The following is a 24,011-nucleotide window of genomic DNA, read 5'->3' as shown; positions in this document are numbered from 1 at the left end:
TGTCGCGCAACTGCCTGTTACACTGTAGGTCTGTAAGTTCTACCTGCAGCTCAGTTTCCACAGGCCTATGTCAATTGAAAAAGTGAAAAGACATTAAACTTTTCGTTTAACTTCTCAAATTCTGGAAACAGACCTAAATTTCGTGGAGAAGATCGCCGAGTATATTGTGATGCTGTTCAAAATACCTGTCTCCTTCTATAGTTACAGATGACGACTTGGAAAAATGAGCATGTTCCCATTTCCTAGCTGTCTATTCCACAAACAGAGTTTCATCTTAAAGCCCTAAATACAGTCATACATCTCTGAAATTAACAAGTATATGCCAAGTAGTGATAAATTCAAAACATTCATATGGTATGTAATGTCACTGAGGAAGGTCACACCTACTGTCCACCGTTTGTTTCTCAATTCAGCAACAGGTTGCCACTCATGTCCATAAATATATATATTTCACTCGAAAGCTCAAAAATTCTTAATGACTTTACATCGACTCAGCCAACATATTTCACTGTGAAATGATGCATCACCATAAGTGCTTCCCATGTCTTCCAGAAATACTTTGAACTGGCGATGTTTCAGAGCACGAGTGCAGATGAAATTTATTGTACAAGTCATGCTCTTCACTTCCCTCATGTTCACATTTCTAGCACGTAAGTTCTCTTAATGGAGAATGCAATGTATTGGAAAAATCTCATGTGGACGGGCAACGATTTCAGCATCTCTCATAAAGAGGCCACGGAACATATTTCGCCCAATCATAACCACTGCACCGCACATAGTCATAGACGTGAGTTTCTTCTATTGCAAACCCATATTTGCAACACTCCCTCACACCAAAGAGAGAATACCTGCCCTCGTTGTAATGCGTTTCATCAGAGCCAAGTCCAGATAGTCTTCTCTAGTGATGACACTACACTGCCAATTGAGCAGTCTGAAACGTATATGCATTTATCCAATGCCAATGAAAAAGCAATTTTATTTTATTTTTTTATGTTAGGAATTGAAAACGCAAGAAGTCCAGATTAATTATGAGTTTCGGCTAACAATTTAGCCATCTTCACATCTAACATGCAAAACAGATTTTTTCCTCCTGTTAGCAACACATAACAGCTTACAGAACTGTGCATAACATTGCCACAGGGTTCAGTAGTATACACACCAATTAATTACAAAATACATCGATAAAACATTCTTGACTAGTGGATGCTGTTATGGCTTCAGCCATCAGTCAAATCGTTCTTACAATAACTACATCCACACATGATACAATTAGAAACAGCTTTCCATCGTTCACAGCCAGTGTAGTTGAATGATGGTTATAAAACCGAAAATATACATTAATATTGAGAAGATGTAGTGAAAATAAAACAATATTTGCATAAAAAACTATCCACTAAAATGACAATATGTAAAATATATCGTCTTACCAAAGGTGTTATGTTGTTACAACTTCGCAGCTGACACAATCAGTGTTTACATCATTTTGTAATAGAGATCACCATACATGTGTTGCTGTAATGTGGTACATGTGAATAGTGGGGCAGCTGATGTCCATTACAGCATACAGGAGACACGACATTTGACATATACATAGTGTACATATGTGTTGCAGGTACTGTGGGGAAATGCCGACTGACAGTCTCTAGGTTTTGAAACATTTCTTGAGACGAAGACTGCTATGTTGGTTATATAACTTACATAAAATTATATGCCTATTAACAATTTAAGGAACAAGGTGCAAATTTAATGAAAATTAAATAGTTGATATCAGTACAGCTCGTCTTACTGTTACACCAACAGAAGTTTTACGATAATCACTAGCATGATAGGAATCTGCTGACTTCATATAAAACAAGCTATTTAATTTTACATAATACTTTAGCATTTTGATACTATTTTTACTTTTAATACATTTCTCCACAAAGAAAGAAATTATAAGGAACATGGTCAATTTGTAACACTGTGAGCCACAACTGAGGTGAAACTAAGGATAGACAATTTTTCTGTAATTGTGATGGTACTATAATAACAACAGATTATACAGTCATTAAACTGAAAAGGAGGTAATATCTATGACAATGAACACCATGAAAGAACAGTATTTTTTAAAACTTGTTATGCTGTATGTCTTAATAATGAACGTGGTTTAAGGAGCTTCGCTCATTTGCAACAGTATGAATCATAATGGAAGTCGAAATGACATCTGACAATTTTTATGCCTTAGCAGTGGTACTAGATAACAACAACAGATTCAGTTTATTAAAATGAAAAAATACAAAATGTCTGACAAAGTAAGTAATATACAGAGATTATAAAAAAAATAATAACTGCATACAGGTCTGTGGCTGCATGCTTATCAAGTGTATACATCAAAGTGCAATACTTAGGTTCCTTGAATTTATTGTAATCATATATATTCGATGTACCATTGCTCAACATCCATCAACAGAAATATATGTATTTGTAACTAACTTTGTACCATAATCTACAACACAGTTGCCATTGCCACTCTTATGAGAAAAACTTTACATTATCAGACTTTATACAAATTCTCAAGTGCATCGGTGACTATTAGTCACAGCAGTTGTCCACATGTAGGTGGTTGCATTGTCCAAAGCCTAAATTCAAATCGATAGAAGGTGGAAACCACTGCAACCTCAGACAAGACCTAATAACAATATTTATATATCTCTGTATTAGATTTGCAGTAAATACATGGGAATGAATATTTTCTTGTGCAGTATATACATGGGATTGAATATTTTTAATATTCAAAGGCTAGTTGTCAGTATTCCGATACCTTGACTATTGGCAACCACTGAACCATAATTCATTCTGCAGTTACATTGCTAGTGCACTTACTTACATCTCTGAACTTCCGTAGGCATGTAAAGCTTATAAATATGTAGGGTAGATTACTAGCAACTAGCACTTGTAAAGACTAAATCAATTATCATTTATCATCACAGTATTGAAGTTGCCCGGGATCTAGGTTATACCAGGATGTACTCTCTGAACTTCCACAGGTATATGCAGCTTATAAATATGTCATACATAGTGCCAGCAACTAGTGCTCACAAAGATCGAATCACTTATCATTCAAGGTCAAAGTAGAAAAATTGTCCGAGGCATGGATTATAACACGACATAATAGGAGAAACAACACATCTGAACCATTCACCCAGGATGACATATAATATTATAAATCTGTATTAAGGCAAGAGAGTAATCATCAAAATATGAACCGTAACTGTCATATTGAGTGGTGTCCTTCAAAAAACCTAATATCATAATAGCCTTCAGAACTGATAATACCCTGAAATTTTGTCATCGGCATCAAATATGTCCAGAAAGAATTAACATGAAAACTCAGGAATTAAGCATCTTAATTGTGGAAATTGCAAGCAGGTATACATAGATCAAACAGACCGCACATTTAACATAAGATTCTACGAACATATGTATAAGAATAATATTCAGCCTCTGGCACCCATTTGAAAACAATGCACCATACTGTTCATGACAAACAAAAACGAAGATTTTGCATAATGTCTCCAAAGACATAAAAATTGATTTTTTAGAGGACAGAGAGATTTGCAGTCATAGTGAAGGTATACCAGATTGGATACTGATCAATCAATTAGAGTTCAATCATAACTTTATAAGTATTTGATGAGTTTCTGTGACTCAATACAGTCTGCCATTATTCTGTATCATTATAATGTATCATTATTCTCTTTTTAGATTAGATTAGATTTACTTTCATTCCAATTGATCCGTAGTGAGGAGGTCCTCCAGGATGTGGAACATGTCAGAAAAACAACAATACATGACAAATATTTCCAACTCAAACAAATAAGCTAATGTACCATTCCACAGGTCCCAAGTGGAATGATCGTCATTTTTTAATGAACACTATATGAAAGTCATTTTACAAATACTAATGCACTGAATTTAAAATAAAAAAAGTTTTTTTATTTATTTATAAGGTAATAAACATATAATACAACTACTATAATACTTATTTACAATGAACACTTTACTACACTGAAATGGTGCAGAAGTTAGATTGTACTTGCACGCACGCACGCACGCACGCACACACACACACACACACACACACACACACACACACACACACACACATTTACAATGAACACATTACTGCACTGAAATTGCCCAGAAGTTATATACATTCATATCCATGAACTGAGCTGTTGGTTTGAAAAAGTGATATATTTTTAATGACAAATTTCATTAAGGAATAAATATATTGGGAAGCAGTAGTTAGTATCCCTAGTTCCCTAAACAGGCTTCTGCAGGATGTTCTTGAGTTCACACCACATATAACTCTTACTGCACGTTTTTGTGCCCGGAAAACTTTAGCTTGGCTCGATGAATTACCCCAAAAAATAATCCCATATGACATTATGGAATGAAAGTAAGCATAGTATGCCAGCTTTTTCATTTTTATATCCCCTATGTCTGACAAAATTCGCATTGCAAACAGAGATTTGTTAAGACGCTTCAGCAGTTCTGTGGTGTGCTCCTCCCAGTTGAATTTATTATCAAGCTGTAATCCCAAGAATTTAACACTGTCTGCTTCTTCTATCTTCTTGTCATCGTATGTTAGACATATACTCGTGGGACACCCCTTACAAGTTCTAAACTGCATGTAGTGTGTTTTTTCAAAGTTTAGTGACAAAGAATTGGCTAGAAACCAGTGATTAATGTCCACAAATATTTTATTAGGTGATCTTTCTAAGACTACGCTTGATTTGCTATTTATTGCAATGTTTGTATCATCGGCAAACAAAACGAACTTGGCATCTAGTAATGTTACTGATGAAAGGTCATTGATATACACAAAAATGGAACCTTGTGGGACCCCACATGTAATTAGTTCCCAGTTGGATGATGCCTGATAGCTTGATACATGTCTCTTTCCTAATAACACCCTTTGTTTCCTGCCAGAGATATAAGATTTGAACCATTTTGCAGCATTTCCTGTTACACTATAATACTCTAGTTTACTTAAAAGGATATTGTGATTTACACAGTCAAATGCCTTTGACAGATCTCAAAATATACCAGTTGCCTGCAATTTTTTGTCTAATGAATTAAGCACATTTTCACTGCAAGTGTAGATAGCCTTCTCAATATCAGAACCTTTTAGAAATCCAAACTGTGACTTTGACAGTATGTTATTTGAGATAAGATGGTTATAAAGCCGACTGTACATAACTTTTTCGAAAATTTTTGAGAATGCTGGCAACAGTGAAATTGGACGGAAATTTGATGCTATTTCTTTAACTCCCTTCTTAAACAGTGGCTTAACTTCAGCATATTTCAGCCATTCAGGAAATATTCCACTGATAAATGACTGGTTACACAGATAGCTTAATATGTTACTTAGCTCAGAATCACATTCTTTAATTAACTTTGTTGATATTTCATCATACCCACTAGATGTTTTTGATTTTAAAGATTTTATGATGGACATTATTTCTGTTGGGGTAGTGAGGGTCAAATTCATACTATGGAAGTTGCTTGAAATTTCTGGTCCGAGGTATTCCATAGCAGCATCTACAGAACCTGACAACCCCATCTTTTCGGTGACAGTTATAAAATGTTTATTAAAAAGTTCTGCAACACTATACACATCTGTCACCAATGTATCATTTACTCTTAATGCTATTTGTTCCTCTTCATGTCTGGTTCTACCAGTCTCCTCCTTCACTATATCCCATATTGTCTTTATTTTGCTATCTGATATGACTATCTTTTCCTTGTAATATATTTGCTTTGACATCTATATTACAGTCTTTAATATTTTGCAGTATTTCTTGTAATGTGCTATAGCATCAACATCGGAACTGTTTCGGATTGACAGATACAGTTTTCTTTTTGTTTTACAAGATACCCCTATTCCTTGAGTAATCCATGGCTTTTTTTGTAGACTTTGCTCTAACCTTGTTAAGTTTTGGGGGAAAACAGTGTTCGAATAAGGTAAGCACTTCATTAGCAAAAGTGTTATATTTTTCATTCATGCCATGAGCACTGTAAACATCAGTCCAGTGAATGTCTCTGAGGAGTGTCCTAAAATAATCAATTTTTGGCTTATTGATTACCCTCTTGAGCTCAGATTTAACAGATTTTATATCCTGTTCAGTATTAACATTTAACAGAAGGAACTGCATGTCATGGTCTGAGAGGCCATTTTGTAATATAATTTTGTTCATTGGACTTTTCTATAAAGATATTATCAATGGCTGTTTGTGAGCAACTGGCTACCCTAGTGGGGAACTTTACAGTTTGAATTAAGTTGAATGATAGTGTTACTAACCCAAACAAGTTCTTATTGGGAGAGTCTTTAAGGAAATCTACATTGAAGTCACCAGCAACTACTATTTCTTTGTTTTTGGTTGTTAAATGGGCCAGTACAGCTTCAAGGTTGTTTACAAACAGATTACAGTTACCTGCAGGTGCTCGATATACACTTAATATTATGAAGGATTTTTTGGGAAATTCTAATTCTGTTGCACATGCTTCCATATGCTGTTCTAGGCAAAATTTATTAATGTCTATGTTCTTAAATTTATGGCAGTTCCTAATGAATGTGGCAACTCCTCCTTTCTCCATTTCTGATCTACAAAAGTGAGATGCTAACCTAAACCCTGTAACACTTAAAAGTTCTATACCAGTGGTCACATGATGTTCAGAGAGGCAGATTATGTCAGTTGGGTTTGAAGGCTCTAATTCATCTACGCAGATAGTTAATTCATTAATTTTATTTCTCAGTCCTCGAATATTTTGATGCACAATCTAATCTATCATGTATACACAACCTAGACGTCAGGTAACTTTAGAACCAAGACTGAGAGTGACAATTTCATTTGATCATAAGAATACTACATGACATTAGTACAGTAATGTATTCATATGTATAATGTGCCTTTGAAATATTTCATAGTATTTCAGATAGATATGGTACCACATTGCTGTCTAGTCGTATACCTGCTATATCCTAGAACTTGGCCAACTTCACACTTTAGATGCCAAATGACTATCTGAGTTGTTCTAGCTGAATGCTAGATGCTGATAATACAACCATGGATTTATATATCTTACATACCGGAGTACAACCAAGGATGTATACATCTTACACACCAGAAAAGACTCATGAACACAAATAACAAAAGAACAACAAATCAATACTATGTTGCTTTAATTAATACAGACCAACAACCAAGACATCACATGCAGCCTTCAACTTCTATTATGTCCCTTTTCTAATACAATATACATTATGTAAACTGTGGGCACACGGGAACATTATGTTTTTACTTGGTTTCAGATAAACTAATCACATTGGTTTGTATCTCTCACATTCTACAGCCTAGACATAGGACACCACCACTCAAGTTAATATTTTGATGATTACTCCCTTGCCTTAATACATATTTACAATATTATAAGTCATTCTGGAGAATGGTTCAGTCATACTGACACTCCTACAATGCCCTGTTCTAACCTAGGCCTTGGGTAACTTTTCTATTTTGGCCTTGAATGATAACTGATTCGATCTTTGTGAGCAGTAGTTGCTGTTAGTACGTATTACAGATGTATCATATTATACCCTGTCCTGGAGAAATGTATTGTTTTTCATATTACATACTATTACAACCTACACTTCAGGCAACTTTACTAATTTGGCTTTGGATGATAATTGATGTGATGTTTACAAGAGGTGGTTGCTGGTAGTAGGTAATAAATATTTATACGCTGCCTATACCTATGGAAGTTCAGAGAGTACATCTTGGTATAACCTAGATCCTGGGAAATTTTATTACTTTCGCCATAAATGATAACAGATTCAATATTTATGAGTGATAGTTGCTAGTAGTCTATATTACATACTAATAAGCTTTACATGCCTATGGAAGTTCAGAGAAGTAAATAAGCCTACTAGCAATGTAATTATACAATTAATTACGGTTCAATGGTTGCCAATAGCCACAGTATCAGTATAATCACGCCAAGCCCTTGAATATTAAAAATATTCAATCCCACATATTTACAGCATGTACAATACACAGATACATAAATATTATTTTATGCCTTGTCTTAGGAAGATAATTACATTGCAATAGCTTCCACCTTCTACCAATTTGAACGCAGGCCTTGGGCAATGCTACCACCTACATGTGGACTACTACTACTACTACTACTACTACTAAATATCACTGACGCATTTGAGGAATTGTACAAAGCCCAATTTTGTAAGGTTTTTCTCTTAAGAGTGGGAATGCCAGCTGTATGATACAGTATGGTACAAAGTTAGTTACAAATACATACAGTGATGTGACAAAAGTCATCGGACATCAATAAGCACATATACAGATGGCAGTAGTAGTATTGTGTACCCAAGGTATAAAGGGCAGTGCGTCGGCAGTGCTGTCATTTGTATTCAAGTGATTCCTGTGAAAAGTTTTCTGATGGGATTATGGCAGCATGACGGGAATTAACAGACTTTGAAGGTGGAATGGTAATTGGAGCTAGACGTATGGGACATTCCATTTTGGAAACCATTAGAGAATTCAATATTTTGAGGTCCACAATGTCAAGTGTGTGCCCAGAGTACAAAATTTCAGGCATTACCTCTCACCACAGACAGCACAGTGGTTGACAGCCTTCACTTAATAACAGAAATCAGCGGCGTTTGCGTGGAGCTGTCAGTGCTGACAGACAGGCAACACTGTGAAATAACCGCAGAAATCAATGTGGTACATACAGAGAAATTATCTGCTGAGGCAGAGGGACAAAATTTACCATTAATGAGCTATGGCAGCAGACGACCAAAGCAAGTGCCATTGCTAACTGTACAACATAGTCTGCAGCACCTCTCCTGGGCTCAAGACCATACTGATTGGACCCTAGACCACTGGAAAACTGGGGCCTGGTCACATGAGTCCCGATTTCAGTTGGTAGAAGCTGATGGTAGGTTCGAGTGTGGTGCAGACCCAACGAAGCCACGGACCTGAATTGTCAACAATGCACTGTGCAAGCTGACGATGGCTCCATAATGGTGTCTGCTGTGTTTATATGGACTTGACTGCATCCTCTGGCTCAACTGAACCAATAATTGACTAAACGGTTATGTTCAGCTACTTGGAGACCATCTGCAGCCATTCATGGGCTTCATGTACCCAAACAATGATTGAATTTCTATGGATGACAATGTGTCATGTCACCACGCCACTATTGTCCATGAGTAGTTTGAAGAAAATTCTCAACAATTCAAACGAATGATTTGGCTACCCAGATCATCTGAAATGAATCTGATTGAACATTTATGGGTCAGAATAAAGAGGTCAGTTTGTGCACAAAATCCTGCACCTGCAACACTTTCGCCATTATGGACAGCTATAGGGGCAGAATGGGTCAATATTTTTGCAGGGGATTTCTAACGACTTGTTGAGCAAATGCCAGTACACGAGGCAAGAGCAAATTGTCTACCATTAGGTTCAACTCAATTGTGGCTCACAGTATTGCATATTAGCGATGTTCCTTATAATTTCTCTCTTTGTGGAGACATGTATTAAAAATAAAAGTAAAAATATTTTGAGACAGGGGCTAATGCCAGCAATCCGTTGTAAAGTATCATTGTAAAGTATTACATCAAAGTCACACTATTCACATGTAGCATGTCACAGCAACATATATATGATCTCTTACAAAATGATGTAAATACTGACTGTGTCAGCTACTGAGTTGGTAACTACATAATGCCTTTGGTAAGACAATATCTTTTACACATATTCATTTTAGTGGATAGTTCTTTATAGAAATATTGATTTATTTTCACCACCTCTTCTCTATATTAATGTACATTTTCAGTATTATGACCATCTTTCAATTACACTGGCCATGAATTATGAAAAGCTGTTTTTAATTTACCTTGTGTGGTTGTAATCATTTTGAGAGAGATTTTGACGATGTGTGAAGCTGTAATGGCACCAACACTAATCAAGAATGTTTTGTGGATGTATTTTGTAATTAATTGGTGTGTATACTACTGAACCCTGTGGCAATGTTATGCACAGTTCTGTAAGCTGTTTTGTGTTGCTAAAATGAGAAAAAATATGTTCTACATTTTAGATCTGAAAGTTGCTAGATTGTTAGCCAAAACTAGTAATTAATCCAATTAAGAGAGATTACATGTGTGATCCTGATTTCATGGGTTTTCAAACCCCAACATAAATAAAAAATTTACAACAGATCATGTATCTCCTGGTTGACAATGCCAATAAGCTTGATAATGATATATTTTTTAAGAACCGTTACCTTTCCTAAGATGTTATTAGCTATTTCTTCAGTTCTGTGTGGAATTATTCAATGACAAAAACTAACCAACTGAAACTCTTCATGTCTCCCAGGAGCTATATGCTCAGCTGCAGACACAAAACATGTCTACTCTGCTTCAGTGGAACTGCAATTGCTTTGTAGATCTGAAAAGCTATATGGTAACTTGCTCGAACTGCAGGTGCATTTTTTGAGTGTTCCTTCTGAGAACAAACATGTATTGTCATAGTGAAACCATTGAGTAAAATTATTCAGTCATTTAATTCTCTGCTTGTATATGATGAATACTTACTTCCGTCACATCTCATAACAGAACTTTCTTTAATTTTTGCACCTCTGTTTCTTGCTCTTCACCTTCTGTGTGTGGTATTGTAATGCCTTTGTAAACTGAATATTTTTGTTGTGTACAGAGCTTTGAACAGGATGTATATACGTACAAGAGATGTATATACAGACAAGAAAAAAAAGAAAAGTTATCGGATTTTTCCAGATTTCCCAGTTAAAGATAGTGTTTTTCCCGGGTGAAAGTACAATTGTTTCTGTGTTAAGTAACAATGTACTTTCCCTCATCAATTCTTTGAATAATGAAGGGTTTTATACATCGGCTTAGAACTTTCCAGCACTTTAGGAAATGAAACCCAGCAAAAAACAACACGTTTTGTAAAGATCTTTGATGCATAACATCATTTACAGTGCATATCTTCGTATTACCAAAGTATAACGCAAATTCCACCGAATACAGCATGGTAATTTCCAAAGCACTGAAATCTAGAATGTGTGACACTTTTGTCAGCCAATTATAGCACACGTCACATGATCTCGCCAGCCAATAACATCATTGTTAAGTAGCATGAACACACAAATAAGAAATGTTAATGGCTTAAATTAATATGCATACATACAGCAACAAGAAAAGCTAAGTTTTCACATATAATATTTTTCGTCAAAAAGTTTTTGCATTTTTTTCTGAGGGTTTAGTTAGGCAGGATCACAACATCACAGCTTGAAATGCAGCAGCTGAATATTTCTGGCAAGCACGATTATAAATTTCACTGCTGTACATCGGAAATTTTGTAGGTTACGTGGCTGAATACATGCTCTGTCAAGCACTTACTTTTTCGTAAAATAGCCAAAAGCAGTTAGTTGTTACAAAGTGTTGCAAAGTCCTTGGCATATTTAGCTGTCGACAGATGTCTGTGTGTACACTATGTTTTGTCGTTGTAAAAGGCGCATTTTCTTTGGAGCTGAAGCTTTATTTCGGTGTTATTCTCTCATTTATCTTTCACAGTTGCATTATTATTTTGCAGTAGTGGGCTAAAGTAAAATTCTTTGTTACAGCATCAGTTATTAGCTGTCAAAATTTAAAAAATTTAACTGAGAACTAAAACAATGAGAAATCTCCAGAATTCTAAGAAGTTCCTGCATTTTTCCTGGATTTCTTCCGGATGAAAAAATTTTTCCCGGCTGTCCCAGGGTGTGTACACACTGTTTGAAGCATACTAAGCATCTCGACACAATCACATACCATAAACATATAAGGCATCGTGTAGCGACGTGCTGTAAAATGGTGTTGGTGTGTCTGACCTATGCTTCAATGTTCTTAACCCAGCCATCAAACTACTTTTTAGCTATTGAAACAGAGCTGTTCTCCCACTTAAGCACTGTGCAGTTAGTATATACATTCACATCAGGACTATGCCAAAATTAACTACGGTCATTCCTCTGAAGGCATGTTCCCGATGGCACTTGTTTGCCCTTCCCCTGCACTATGTAATGGTGTCTGACTAGTGAATTTTACATGGGTGCTCACTGCTCAGGCAGAGAAGGCATGAGTGCTCTTGCTCATCCAGCTCTTGAACAGGCCTGTCTTAAACTAATATAATTGGCCCTTTCATCTGTCTCTTCATGAAGATGATGTTCATTTTAATCTGGTATATTACCCTATTCCCTAATAAGGTATCATAATCCACATTCTAAGTTTGTGTCTGATTAATCGGTTTAGTGCTACCAATATAGTGATTGCGTTAGACTAGTGACACATTAACATATACTGCATTAAACTGTATGATGACTATCCATTTACAGCATATACCAGTGAAGACAGTGCTTCCTCTCTAATCGTAAACAACAAGTAAATATTTAGTGTCTTTAAACAAAAATTTTTGGCTGAAGTTGGTTGGAGAATTGAAGTTCACTTTTAAAATAATTGCAGTTATGGAAAGGGAGGGGAGGGGTGGTGGAGGGGAGGGGGGTGGAGGGAAGGAGGGGAGGGGGTGGAGGGGAGGGGGTGGAGGGAATGAGGGGAGGGGGGGTGGAGGGAATGAGGGGAGGGGGGGTGGAGGGAATGAGGGGAGGGGGGGTGGAGGGAAGGAGGGGAGGGGGGGTGGAGGGAAGGGGGGTGGAGGGAAGGAGGGGGGGCGGATGGAGGGAAGGAGGTGTGGGGGGTGGAGGGAAGGAGGGTGGAGGGAAGGAGGGGAGAGGGTGGAGGGAAGGAGGGGAGGGGGTGGAGGGAAGGAGGTGAGGGGGTGGAGGGAAGGAGGGGAGAGGGAGAGGGGGTGGAGGGAAGGAGGGGAGAGGGAGAGGGGGCGGAGGGGAGAGGGAGAGGGGAGAGGGGGCGGAGGGGAGAGGGAGAGGGGGGCGGAGAGGGGGGCGGAGGGGAGAGGGAGAGGGGGCAGAGGGAAGGGGGGGAGAGGGAGAGGGGGCGGAGGGAAGGGGGGGAGAGGGAGAGGGGGCGGAGGGAAGGGGGGGAGAGGGAGAGGGGGCGGAGGGAAGGGGGGGAGAGGGAGAGGGGGCGGAGGGAAGGGGGGGAGAGGGAGAGGGGGCGGAGGGAAGGGGGGGAGAGGGAGAGGGGGGTGGAGGGAAGGAGGGGAGAGGGAGAGGGGGGTGGAGGGAAGGAGGGGAGAGGGAGAGGGGGGTGGAGGGAAGGAGGGGAGAGGGAGAGGGGGGTGGAGGGAAGGAGGGGAGAGGGAGAGGGGGGTGGAGGAAAGGAGGGGAGAGGGAGAGGGGGGTGGAGGAAAGGAGGGGAGAGGGAGAGGGGGGTGGAGGAAAGGAGGGGAGAGGGAGAGGGGGTGGAGGAAAGGAGGGGAGAGGGAGAGGGGGTGGAGGGAAGGAGGGGAGAGGGGGATGGGGGGTGGAGGGAAGGAGGGGAGAGGGAGAGGGGGGTGGAGGGAAGGAGGGGAGAGGGAGAGGGGGGTGGAGGGAAGGAGGGGAGGGGGGGTGGAGGGAAGGGGGGTGGAGGGAAGGAGGGGGGGCGGATGGAGGGAAGGAGGTGTGGGGGGTGGAGGGAAGGAGGGTGGAGGGAAGGAGGGGAGAGGGTGGAGGGAAGGAGGGGAGGGGGTGGAGGGAAGGAGGTGAGGGGGTGGAGGGAAGGAGGGGAGAGGGAGAGGGGGTGGAGGGAAGGAGGGGAGAGGGAGAGGGGGCGGAGGGGAGAGGGAGAGGGGAGAGGGGGCGGAGGGGAGAGGGAGAGGGGGGCGGAGAGGGGGGCGGAGGGGAGAGGGAGAGGGGGCAGAGGGAAGGGGGGGAGAGGGAGAGGGGGCGGAGGGAAGGGGGGGAGAGGGAGAGGGGGCGGAGGGAAGGGGGGGAGAGGGAGAGGGGGCGGAGGGAAGGGGGGGAGAGGGAGAGGGGGCGGAGGGAAGGGGGGGAGAGGGAGAGGGGGGTGGAGGGAAGGAGGGGAGAGGGAGAGGGGGGTGGAGGGAAGGAGGGGAGAGGGAGAGGGGGGTGGAGGGAAGGAGGGGAGAGGGAGAGGGGGGTGGAGGAAAGGAGGGGAGAGGGAGAGGGGGGTGGAGGAAAGGAGGGGAGAGGGAGAGGGGGGTGGAGGAAAGGAGGGGAGAGGGAGAGGGGGGTGGAGGAAAGGAGGGGAGAGGGGGATGGGGGGTGGAGGGAAGGAGGGGAGAGGGGGATGGGGGGTGGAGGGAAGGAGGGGAGAGGGAGAGGGGGGTGGAGGGAAGGAGGGGAGAGGGAGAGGGGGGTGGAGGGAAGGAGGGGAGAGGGAGAGGGGGGTGGAGGGAAGGAGGGGAGAGGGAGAGGGGGTGGAGGGAAGGAGGGGAGAGGGAAGGAGGGGAGAGGGAAGGAGGGGAGAGGGAAGGAGGGGAGAGGGAAGGAGGGGAGAGGGAAGGAGGGGAGAGGGAAGGAGGGGAGAGGGAAGGAGGGGAGAGGGAAGGAGGGGAGAGGGAAGGAGGGGAGAGGGAAGGAGGGGAGAGGGAAGGAGGGGAGAGGGAAGGAGGGGAGAGGGAAGGAGGGGAGAGGGAAGGAGGGGAGAGGGAAGGAGGGGAGAGGGAAGGAGGGGAGAGGGAAGGAGGGGAGAGGGAAGGAGGGGAGAGGGAAGGAGGGGAGAGGGAAGGAGGGGAGAGGGAAGGAGGGGAGAGGGAGAGGGGGGTGGAGGGAAGGAGGGGGGAGGGAGAGGGGGGTGGAGGGAAGGAGGGGGGAGGGAGAGGGGGTGGAGGGAAGGAGGGGGGAGGGAGAGGGGGTGGAGGGAAGGAGGGGGGAGGGAGAGGGGGTGGAGGGAAGGAGGGGTGAGGGAGAGGGGGTGGAGGGAAGGAGGGGTGAGGGAGAGGGGGTGGAGGGAAGGAGGGGTGAGGGAGAGGGGGTGGAGGGAAGGAGGGGTGAGGGAGAGGGGGTGGAGGGAAGGAGGGGTGAGGGAGAGGGGGTGGAGGGAAGGAGGGGTGAGGGAGAGGGGGTGGAGGGAAGGAGGGGTGAGGGAGAGGGGGTGGAGGGATGGAGGGGTGAGGGAGAGGGGGTGGAGGGATGGAGGGGTGAGGGAGAGGGGGTGGAGGGATGGAGGGGTGAGGGAGAGGGGGTGGAGGGAGGGAGAGGGGGTGGAGGGAAGGAGGGGTGAGGGGGGTGGAGGGAAGGAGGGGTGAGGGGGGTGGAGGGAAGGAGGGGTGAGGGGGGTGGAGGGAAGGAGGGGAGAGGGAAGGAGGGGTGAGGGGGGTGGAGGGAAGGAGGGGTGAGGGGGGTGGAGGGAAGGAGGGGTGAGGGGGGTGGAGGGAAGGAGGGGAGAGGGAGAGAGGGGTGGAGGGGAGAGGGAGAGAGGGGTGGAGGGAAGGAGGGGAGAGGGGGAGAGGGGTGGAGGGGAGAGGGGTGGAGGGGAGAGGGAGAGAGGGGTGGAGGGAAGGGGGGAGAGGGAGAGAGGGGTGGAGGGAAGGGGGGAGAGGGAGAGAGGGGTGGAGGGAAGGGGGGAGAGGGAGAGAGGGGTGGAGGGAAGGGGGGAGAGGGAGAGAGGGGTGGAGGGAAGGGGGGAGAGGGAGAGAGGGGTGGAGGGAAGGGGGGAGAGGGAGAGAGGGGTGGAGGGAAGGGGGGAGAGGGAGAGAGGGGTGGAGGGAAGGGGGGAGAGGGAGAGAGGGGTGGAGGGAAGGGGGGAGAGGGAGAGAGGGGTGGAGGGAAGGGGGGAGAGGGAGAGAGGGGTGGAGGGAAGGGGGGAGAGGGAGAGAGGGGTGGAGGGAAGGGGGGAGAGGGAGAGAGGGGTGGAGGGATGGGGGGAGAGGGAGAGGGGGGTGGAGGGAAGGAGGGGGGTGGAGGGAAGGAGGGGAGAGGGAGAGGGGGGTGGAGGGAAGGAGGGGAGAGGGAGAGGGGGGTGGAGGGAAGGAGGGGAGAGGGAGAGGGGGGTGGAGGGAAGGAGGGGAGAGGGAGAGGGGGGTGGAGGGAAGGAGGGGAGAGGGAGAGAGGGGTGGAGGGAAGGAGGGGAGAGGGAGAGAGGGGTGGAGGGAAGGAGGGGAGAGGGAGAGAGGGGTGGAGGGAAGGAGGGGAGAGGGAGAGGGGTGGAGGGAAGGAGGGGAGAGGGAGAGGGGTGGAGGGAAGGAGGGGAGAGGGAGAGGGGTGGAGGGAAGGAGGGGAGAGGGGGGTGGAGGGAAGGAGGGGAGAGGGGGGTGGAGGGAAGGAGGGGAGAGGGGGGGTGGAGGGAAGGAGGGGAGAGGGGGTGTGGAGGGAAGGGAGAGGGAGAGAGAGAGAGAGAGAGAGAGAGAGAGAGAGAGAGAGAGAGAGAGACAGACTTACCTTTTATCAAACAGAACTCTGCTTGCTAGTTCCTTAAGGCTGTGCATTCCTGTATAGCGTGCCAGAGAAAGTTCCTTCTCACTTCTAATTGCTCGGCTCCAATCCGTGTCATGAGGTAAGGGACCCGGAAAAACATGTTTATTGTTTGATACATCAAATGCTACATGTCTCAAAAAACGGACTGAATATGGATATGATATGATGATGTTGTCACTGAGAGAGAGGCACCTGGAAAATTATATAAAAAAATAATGAATCATTAATTACAGCTTTGTAATTCAATTCTCAAGGTAATTCTTATGGATCCAGACACCCTATAACTTTTACAACACAAAACACATAGCTTCTGGTTTAAAAATGCTTGAGAGTAAAACTAAAATACTTTTAAAAATATTGTTGTTCAATGATTCTCAAGAATTAGACAGCGAGTGTAGTGTGCTTAAATAATGCTGCGTTGTCAAACTGTAAGTAAACATTGTTAGTACAAGATTATGAAGACCGATCATCTGATATACAATATAACAGGATTTGTATAATCACAGTTAAGTATGCGAAACACAAAAAATAAAGCATGGTATTTTCACACTGTATCTTTTTCCCCACTGATCACGGAACAAGGTTGTTTTACCTATAGAACAGCTAAGGCCTGTTCTTACAATGTCCAACAAAGTAAGAGTAGTAAGTAGCCTCAAGTAAACTTTACAGTCAGAGTAAAGTTACAATAATTTCACTTTTCTTACATTCTATTGGTTTAGTTTTACTGGCAGCTAATAAATCTATATAACATTTCTAGCAGTTGGTAAACGTTTATGGTATACATATTATCATCATCAGTTGTTTTCATGGTTTTGAAAGTTTTGTGAAAGAAATTCGTCTTATACACAATTTGATACAATGGCGAACAGTAAATAGAGGCTAAGGCAGGTTAATTTTTCTCCTAAGGAAGAAGAAATTCTACTTAAAATTATATAGGAAAAACATCACATCACTGAAATAAGAAAACCAATGCTGTAACATGAGAGCAGAAAAGCAAAACGTGGGATGAAGTCGGTGAGTTGTTTGAAGCTATGAGTGATAACAAAAGACCTGTAAAAATATAAGGGATAAGAATGATAAAATGAAGAAAAAGGTTAAAAAGGAAATAGCAAATGAAAAGAAGGAAATTTTATAAACAGTAGGGGATACTATACCAACCACCAAACATGACAAAAAATACAGAAATGCTACTGGGCTTAATGGGTACTAGTGCTGTTGGACTGGATAATCCATACGATGGAGATGCAGTAGGTACCTTTTTTGTTATGATTTAATTCAATTTGGTCAGTGTTTTATGTTTTTGTCATCATCTGTCACTTTAAAGAACTAAAACCTTACACCACTGTCTTTTAAATATTCTAATGAACTGTTAGCTAATTCTGTATTTTAATTTTAGATACTGTGAAAGAAACGAGCAGTGGGTTTACAAAAACCTGAACACATATTGTCATTCTGCTCTCCTGCACACCTCAACTCTGTTACTAGTCCCAACCTAACGGTTGAGGACAGGCCTTAAAAAAAAAGGAAAAACAAAAAGGAAAATTGAGAATGCTAATAAAGGCACACTGCACAGCAGAAACGTGTTTTATACAGGAAAAGGAAAATCACACTAAAGAGAGACATCAATGGGAATGGTAAAGGGAAAGACATGAATGGGAAAGAGAAAGCCACGAGTGGAAGTAGTTAGAACATGAATGGAAAATGGAACTACTGAATATGAAAGAAAAAAAGAAAAGAAAACAAAGAGAACAAAGATTTGTAAACAAATAATATCTTTTATACTGTAACAGCATATTATTGTATTTAATTTTTTTTTTATAAAATTTGTAAGTACAGATGCCAAACAATTTTTTCGGTTGTAGCACGATATGATTCCACAGTTGTGTGAAATCGTCTTCAATCAGGCTGAAGCATAAACTTTGTAAGTTTCTAAGGTGGTATTTGGCATTAGAGGAGGCTCGTCTTCTCCTTGTTTCTGAGCTATATTGTGTAATACAGCACAAGCAACAATAATAGTCACGGTTAGATGTAGTTTACGATAACTCTCATGTCTAGTGACAAACACTGAAAATCTTCACTTCCAAACACCGAAACACCTTTCTATTATATTTCTGGTCCGAATGTGAGATTCATTATAGAGCCTCTTTGCTTTGTTATACGGACATCAAGCAGTCTCATTAACAAAGTTTTCAATGGAAGGCACCAAACTACAAGGTCATCAGTCTCTCCTACCAGGAACAGGCAAGTAAACATAACTACACACCAAAGAAGGGCCTAGTGCATGAAACCCAAGAAAAGAAAACCCCAAGGTGTACCGAAGTTCAACAAAGCCTAGAAAGATGAACGAGGAAGAAGAAATGGGGAGAATGGAAGAAACAGGGAGAGGTGCACCATGCAGGGAGCAGCCAGAGGCCTCCAAAGGCAGAAAGTGTGATAGGGGACATACCTTTGTCACTTACCATATGCACCACACTCAACAATACCCAGAAAAGACTAGCAACACGGACAGGGCTGCGGCAGACCATCAAGCCCAGAGAGCCACCACCCAATTGGGGTAAAGGAGGCAACAGGGCACCTTGCCAACTCCTCAATGGGACAACAAGGCTGAGGCATAGAGAGAATGGTAAAAAACCCCTTCATGAATAAACCGTAAAACCAATTCAGCTGCTTAGGCATCGTCTACTAACACCAGGGGTATTGGATCAGGAAGATTAAGGGTCCACTGCAGGGCGGCTAGGTTAGGATTAGGACAGTCCAGCAAAATGTGAACCACAATCACGCAGGTACCACAGAGACAAAGGGGTGTATCCTTGTGATGGAGGAGATGATCATGAGTCATCCGATGCATAGCCAGCAAAGGATGATGGAGTCCTTGTGAGAGGCCTGCATAGAGAATCTCCACAAACTTGTTGTGTCCTTTATCACCCTTAGATCATTCGACAATGACAGAGTATACCATTTCACATTCCAAATCCTTAGAACTTGACAGCACACGTTGATCAAAGGTCTGATTCCAGAATACTGATCTCAAGAGACAGATAGCCGGTAACAAATTTGGCCAGCCATCAGTGAGTTCATTTCCCGGGATCCCAACGTGACCCGAGGTCAAGACAAAGATCATCGAGTGTCCACACTGTTCGGCAAGGAGCAGAGTTAATTGCACCTTGCACAAATGTAAGCAAAGCCAGTGTGACCAGCAACCATAGAGCCATCAGTATAGACTGCTTCTAAACCCTGAAACACGCTGAGAATGGAGAAGAATTGGTGGCATTTATCCATTCGGCTTTATTCCGCTCAGCACGTATAGCCCCATCCCCTTTTGCCTGTAGGAAAGTTTATTTCAAGACGCTACGAGGATTCCTCTGGCAGAGACAGCACATACACTATGCACGCATACAAAATTCAGCTTATGATTAATTCATAAATCAACTTAGAATGTGGTTAAAATCATATGAATAATCGATAGCCTAAAGTCAGCTGGATGGTAGGCGTTTTGTGAAACAAGTTTTTTCCTCAAGAATAAAAATGGGATATTCCAACTTTACATTACTGAACATGTATTTTTCCATTTTTTGATCCAACGTGCAGTTTTTGAGATATTTTGCTGACTCGATGAGACACAAATACTCGCCCTGTTTATATGTCTTGACTATTTTTCAACACAGCCCCAATAGTTATCTCGACAGTTTTCACAATGGTGTAGCAGTGCAGCAGCTTTTCGAGCCATTCTGTTAAAAAGTCAAGCCATGACATTCCAGTGCAGACCAGTTTTTCTTGGTTGCAACATCGCCCATCCATCCTTGATTAGTATAATGCCTGATGCAGGTTGCTCCATCAATACAACTTCTTCAGTGATTCAACTGTAGTGGATCATTCACCTTCGCTACAGTTCAGGTTTGGCATCAAGTGATTTCCACCTTTTTTTTGCAGATGAAGAAGTGGTTCAGCAGCCAATTTTTCCATTTCAAACAAGGAACTGCATGGCCTTATGGCTTGACAGACAGTGGGCTTTTCGAGAGCTGATAGGAAAGTAGGGGGTGGGGGAAGAAGCAGCCCTTGCATTCCTTGTCGCCCTAATAACATTAATACTTGATAAACATCACGAACGCTATGATCAGCAGAAAGATAATGAATTGTATACACGAGAATGATACAGACAAGTAATTAGAACTTTGGTTTATTTATGGTCATATCTCCTCTCTGCTCTATATTCTTTACAAAATGGTAATATTCAGTTGTTTTCAATACAATACAATGACAGCAAAACAACATACCTCAAATTCTTCAAATTCGATATGGTATGTGGAATTGTATTGAGTTCATTATGGTCCAGTCTGAGAGTAACAAGTGCCTGAAGGCGATGAATTTCATTAGGTAATACTGCAATCTGCAAAATAAACACATAAACACATATAAGTAAATATGTCCAAAAAACTCTTAAAATAGATTGAAATATTGCAAACATACTGTGTACATACGTTACAATAATTGTAAATTTTTGGTATTATATGTTACTAAGACAATCAAAATGAATACCAGAAGATTATCTGCCCCTTACAATGCCAGATAAATATTCCTTCTCTCTCTCTCTCTCTCTCTCTCTCTCTCTCTCTCCCTCCCTCCCTCCATAAACTGATACTGTCTGCCTAGAGGATGGTACTTACGTCAAGACTTCGGAGTACACGCAAAAAAGTGAGTTTCATCATCATACACTTCATGAGCCTTTAGCAACAGGTATCTAAATACGTATGTGTGACACAGGTACAACAAAAAGACAGCTAGCCAAGCACTGACGCAAACAAAACTCACACACATGACCACTGTCTCTGCGAGCAACAGCGCATGATGGAAGTAGTAGGAAGTAGTCTGGGTGGTGGAGGTAAGGTGGAGGTTGGGACAGGGAAGGATAGAAGGGCAAAGGTGGAGGATGGTAAAGTTCTGCCTTTGACAGCATATAGGAACAATGTGGGGAGAGGGAAGGACAGCTAGACAGCCAGGAGGTTGGACGGGGCGGGGGGGGGGGGGGGGTTGTGTGGAATAGAAGGTTGTGTAGTGCTGGAGTGGGAACAGGGAAGGGGATAGATGGGTGAAGGACAGTGACTAATGGAGGTTGAGGCCAGGAGTGTTACAGCAATGTAAGATATATTACAGAAGAGTTCCCACCTGCGCAGTTCAGAAAAGCTGGTGTTGGTAAGAAGGATCCAGATGGCTCAGGCTGTAAAGCAGTCATCGAAACAAAGAATGTTGTGTTGGGCAACATGCTCAGCAACTGGATGGTCCAGTTGTTTCTTGGCCACAGTTTGTTGGTGGCCATCCAGGTAGAGACAGACAGATTGTTGATTGTCATGCCTACGTCAAATGCAGCACAGTGGTTGCAGCTTCACTTTTAGTTAGATCACATGACTGGTTTCACAGGTAGCCCTGCTTTTGATGGTTAGGTGATGCTTGTGACTGGACTGGAGTAGGTGGTGGTGGTGGTGGTGGTGGTGGTGGTGGTGGTGGTGGTATGGGACAGGTCTTGCATCTAGGTCACCTGTTGTTCACAGTCTGGCCTTGGCAGTCACAGACAGTGGTAATGTGCATTTGAGTTGTGTTTGTGTGAATGTGTGTGGGTATATGTATAACCTAATTCAAAAGAAGGCCTTCTAACCGAAAGATTACTTTTTCCCTTCAGATTTATTTAACTTTAGTACAGTAGTCAAGCCATAGTCACAGTAAATTACAGAAGGTTTACACAACTAGTTTAAGTGAAGCTCAGTCACCGTTATCAAATGTAACAAGTATGAAATATATGACAGCATAATTGTGAAACAAAACACCACATGCTTTTTTCCCAGTTAGTGACATTAGTAGCATTAATTGTGATGTTTGCCATGGAAAGAAAAAACAGCTAGATCAAAAGGGAGGGTGGGGGAGGCTTACTTGTTTAGCTGTCTTTTTGTTGTGCCTGTGCGACTCAGATTCTCCGCTATATGGTGAGCACCAATCATTTTCATGATACTGTCATCATTCCATCCTGGATTTTCCATTGTCTGATTTTGTTTAGTTAAGTATTGTTACTGATGAATTATGATGAATGACCAACTGCAATCATTACCTCGTTTTAGTTGTTACTACCCAAAATTGCATGTAGCCTGCATTATTTGCAGCATATCTGTCACTTAACTGTCTACACTACTCTGTTCATTTCTCTAATCACATCACAGCATAATTATGAAACAAAACACTACATGCTTTTTCTCAATTAGTGGCATTAGTAGCATTAGTTGTGGTGTCTGCCATGGAAAGAAAAAACGGCTAGATCGAGAAAAAAGGTAAAAAAGTCTACTAAATTTTGAATTCATAAAACATAACTTATAATAAATGTGCATTCTATGGCAGAAAAATAGTTTTCCAATTTGAAACAGCTTTCCTGTGTGCTAATTTAACAATGATGACAGCAAAAATTTGCATAAAGGCAAAGAACCAACATTTTTCATCTTTCTCAACCAATTCAGTCTGAAAACTAGTTAGACTAATGATTATAGTGCAGAATACAATGATAGCAATGTGACAATTGTGATGAAAATTATTATGCATGGACTGGTGGACTTCTAAAGTAATGAGAAAACTTACGATAAGAAAGTTCTGCTGGCTATTTCTGTGGTACAGGCTGACAAAGGAAAAAATGTAAGGGAAGAGTATCATAAAATTGTGTGCTGGATCTGGGCTCCAACCCCGAGGCTTGCCTTTCACGAGAAATGCTTTTACCAGCAACCTACTCTCACAGGTTTATTTCTGGCAGTACATTTCCCTACTTTCCAAACTTCACAGAGGCTCTCCTGCATACCTTGTTGCATCAGCAGTCCTGGAAGAAAGGATGTTTTGGAGAAATGTGTTAGCCACAAGTAGCGGACTGTTTCCAGAATGAATCTGCAGTAGTGCTTCTGTGGACTTTTGAAAGCAGGAGAGTGATATTGGAAGCAGTGAAGCTGTGGGGCAGCTTTCAGTTCATGCCTGGAGAGCTCATTTGATAAGGGGACTGCTCACAAAAGGCTAAGTTCTGGGTTCAAATCCCAGTCTGACATATGGTTCTAATCTATCATGAAATTTCAATTCAGCACACTTCACTGGAGAGTGAACAACTCATTTCAGTAGATTAGAGTTTAATACCCTATCAATGATGAGGTTATCAGAAAAGGAGTTCAGTTTCAGACTGGGAATAAAAACAACTATCTTATTTGCCTTAAGTAATATAAGGAAACTAATGAAAACCTTAATCTGAACAGTAAATACTATTTATTGGGCTGTTTCAGCATAATGGTTGGCTGTGTATCAAATGTATTGTGAAGTAAGTTAATGCGCAAATGGAAATGGCTCCAATGACAACTACTGTGATGCACACAGAGCCGGCACTGGTTTGGACTATGTGTGTTTTCTTAGACCATCACCTCCAAAATGAACAGGTGGTGAAATTAACCAATTTCTTTTCAATGTATTCCTGATATACTGATGTACACTTACATCAACATCAGCATTTATACACCATAAGCCATCATACATTGTGTACAGAGTATAAATATTACTATAACCCTCTTCCCATTTACAGTTCCACTTGCAGGCGGTATGTGGGAAGAAAA

General features: G+C 42.3%; 1 protein-coding gene across 1 annotated transcript in view; it reads right to left on the bottom strand.

Annotated features, from left to right (window-relative positions):
* The window catches only part of LOC126248943 (leucine-rich repeat protein 1-like), a 123,636-nt gene that overhangs the window by 10,221 nt on the left and 89,404 nt on the right, over positions 1-24,011 (bottom strand). The window contains exons 4-5 of the mRNA XM_049950459.1: positions 20,667-20,779; positions 16,357-16,584 (exon numbers count right to left, since the gene is read on the bottom strand). Coding sequence (XP_049806416.1) covers positions 16,357-16,584; positions 20,667-20,779 — 341 coding nt within the window. The remainder of the gene's footprint in view (positions 1-16,356; positions 16,585-20,666; positions 20,780-24,011) is intronic.

The sequence above is a fragment of the Schistocerca nitens genome, chromosome 3 (assembly GCF_023898315.1).
Source record: "Schistocerca nitens isolate TAMUIC-IGC-003100 chromosome 3, iqSchNite1.1, whole genome shotgun sequence".
NCBI lineage: Eukaryota > Metazoa > Arthropoda > Insecta > Orthoptera > Acrididae > Schistocerca > Schistocerca nitens.
This window is presented reverse-complemented; position numbering and strand designations above follow the sequence as displayed.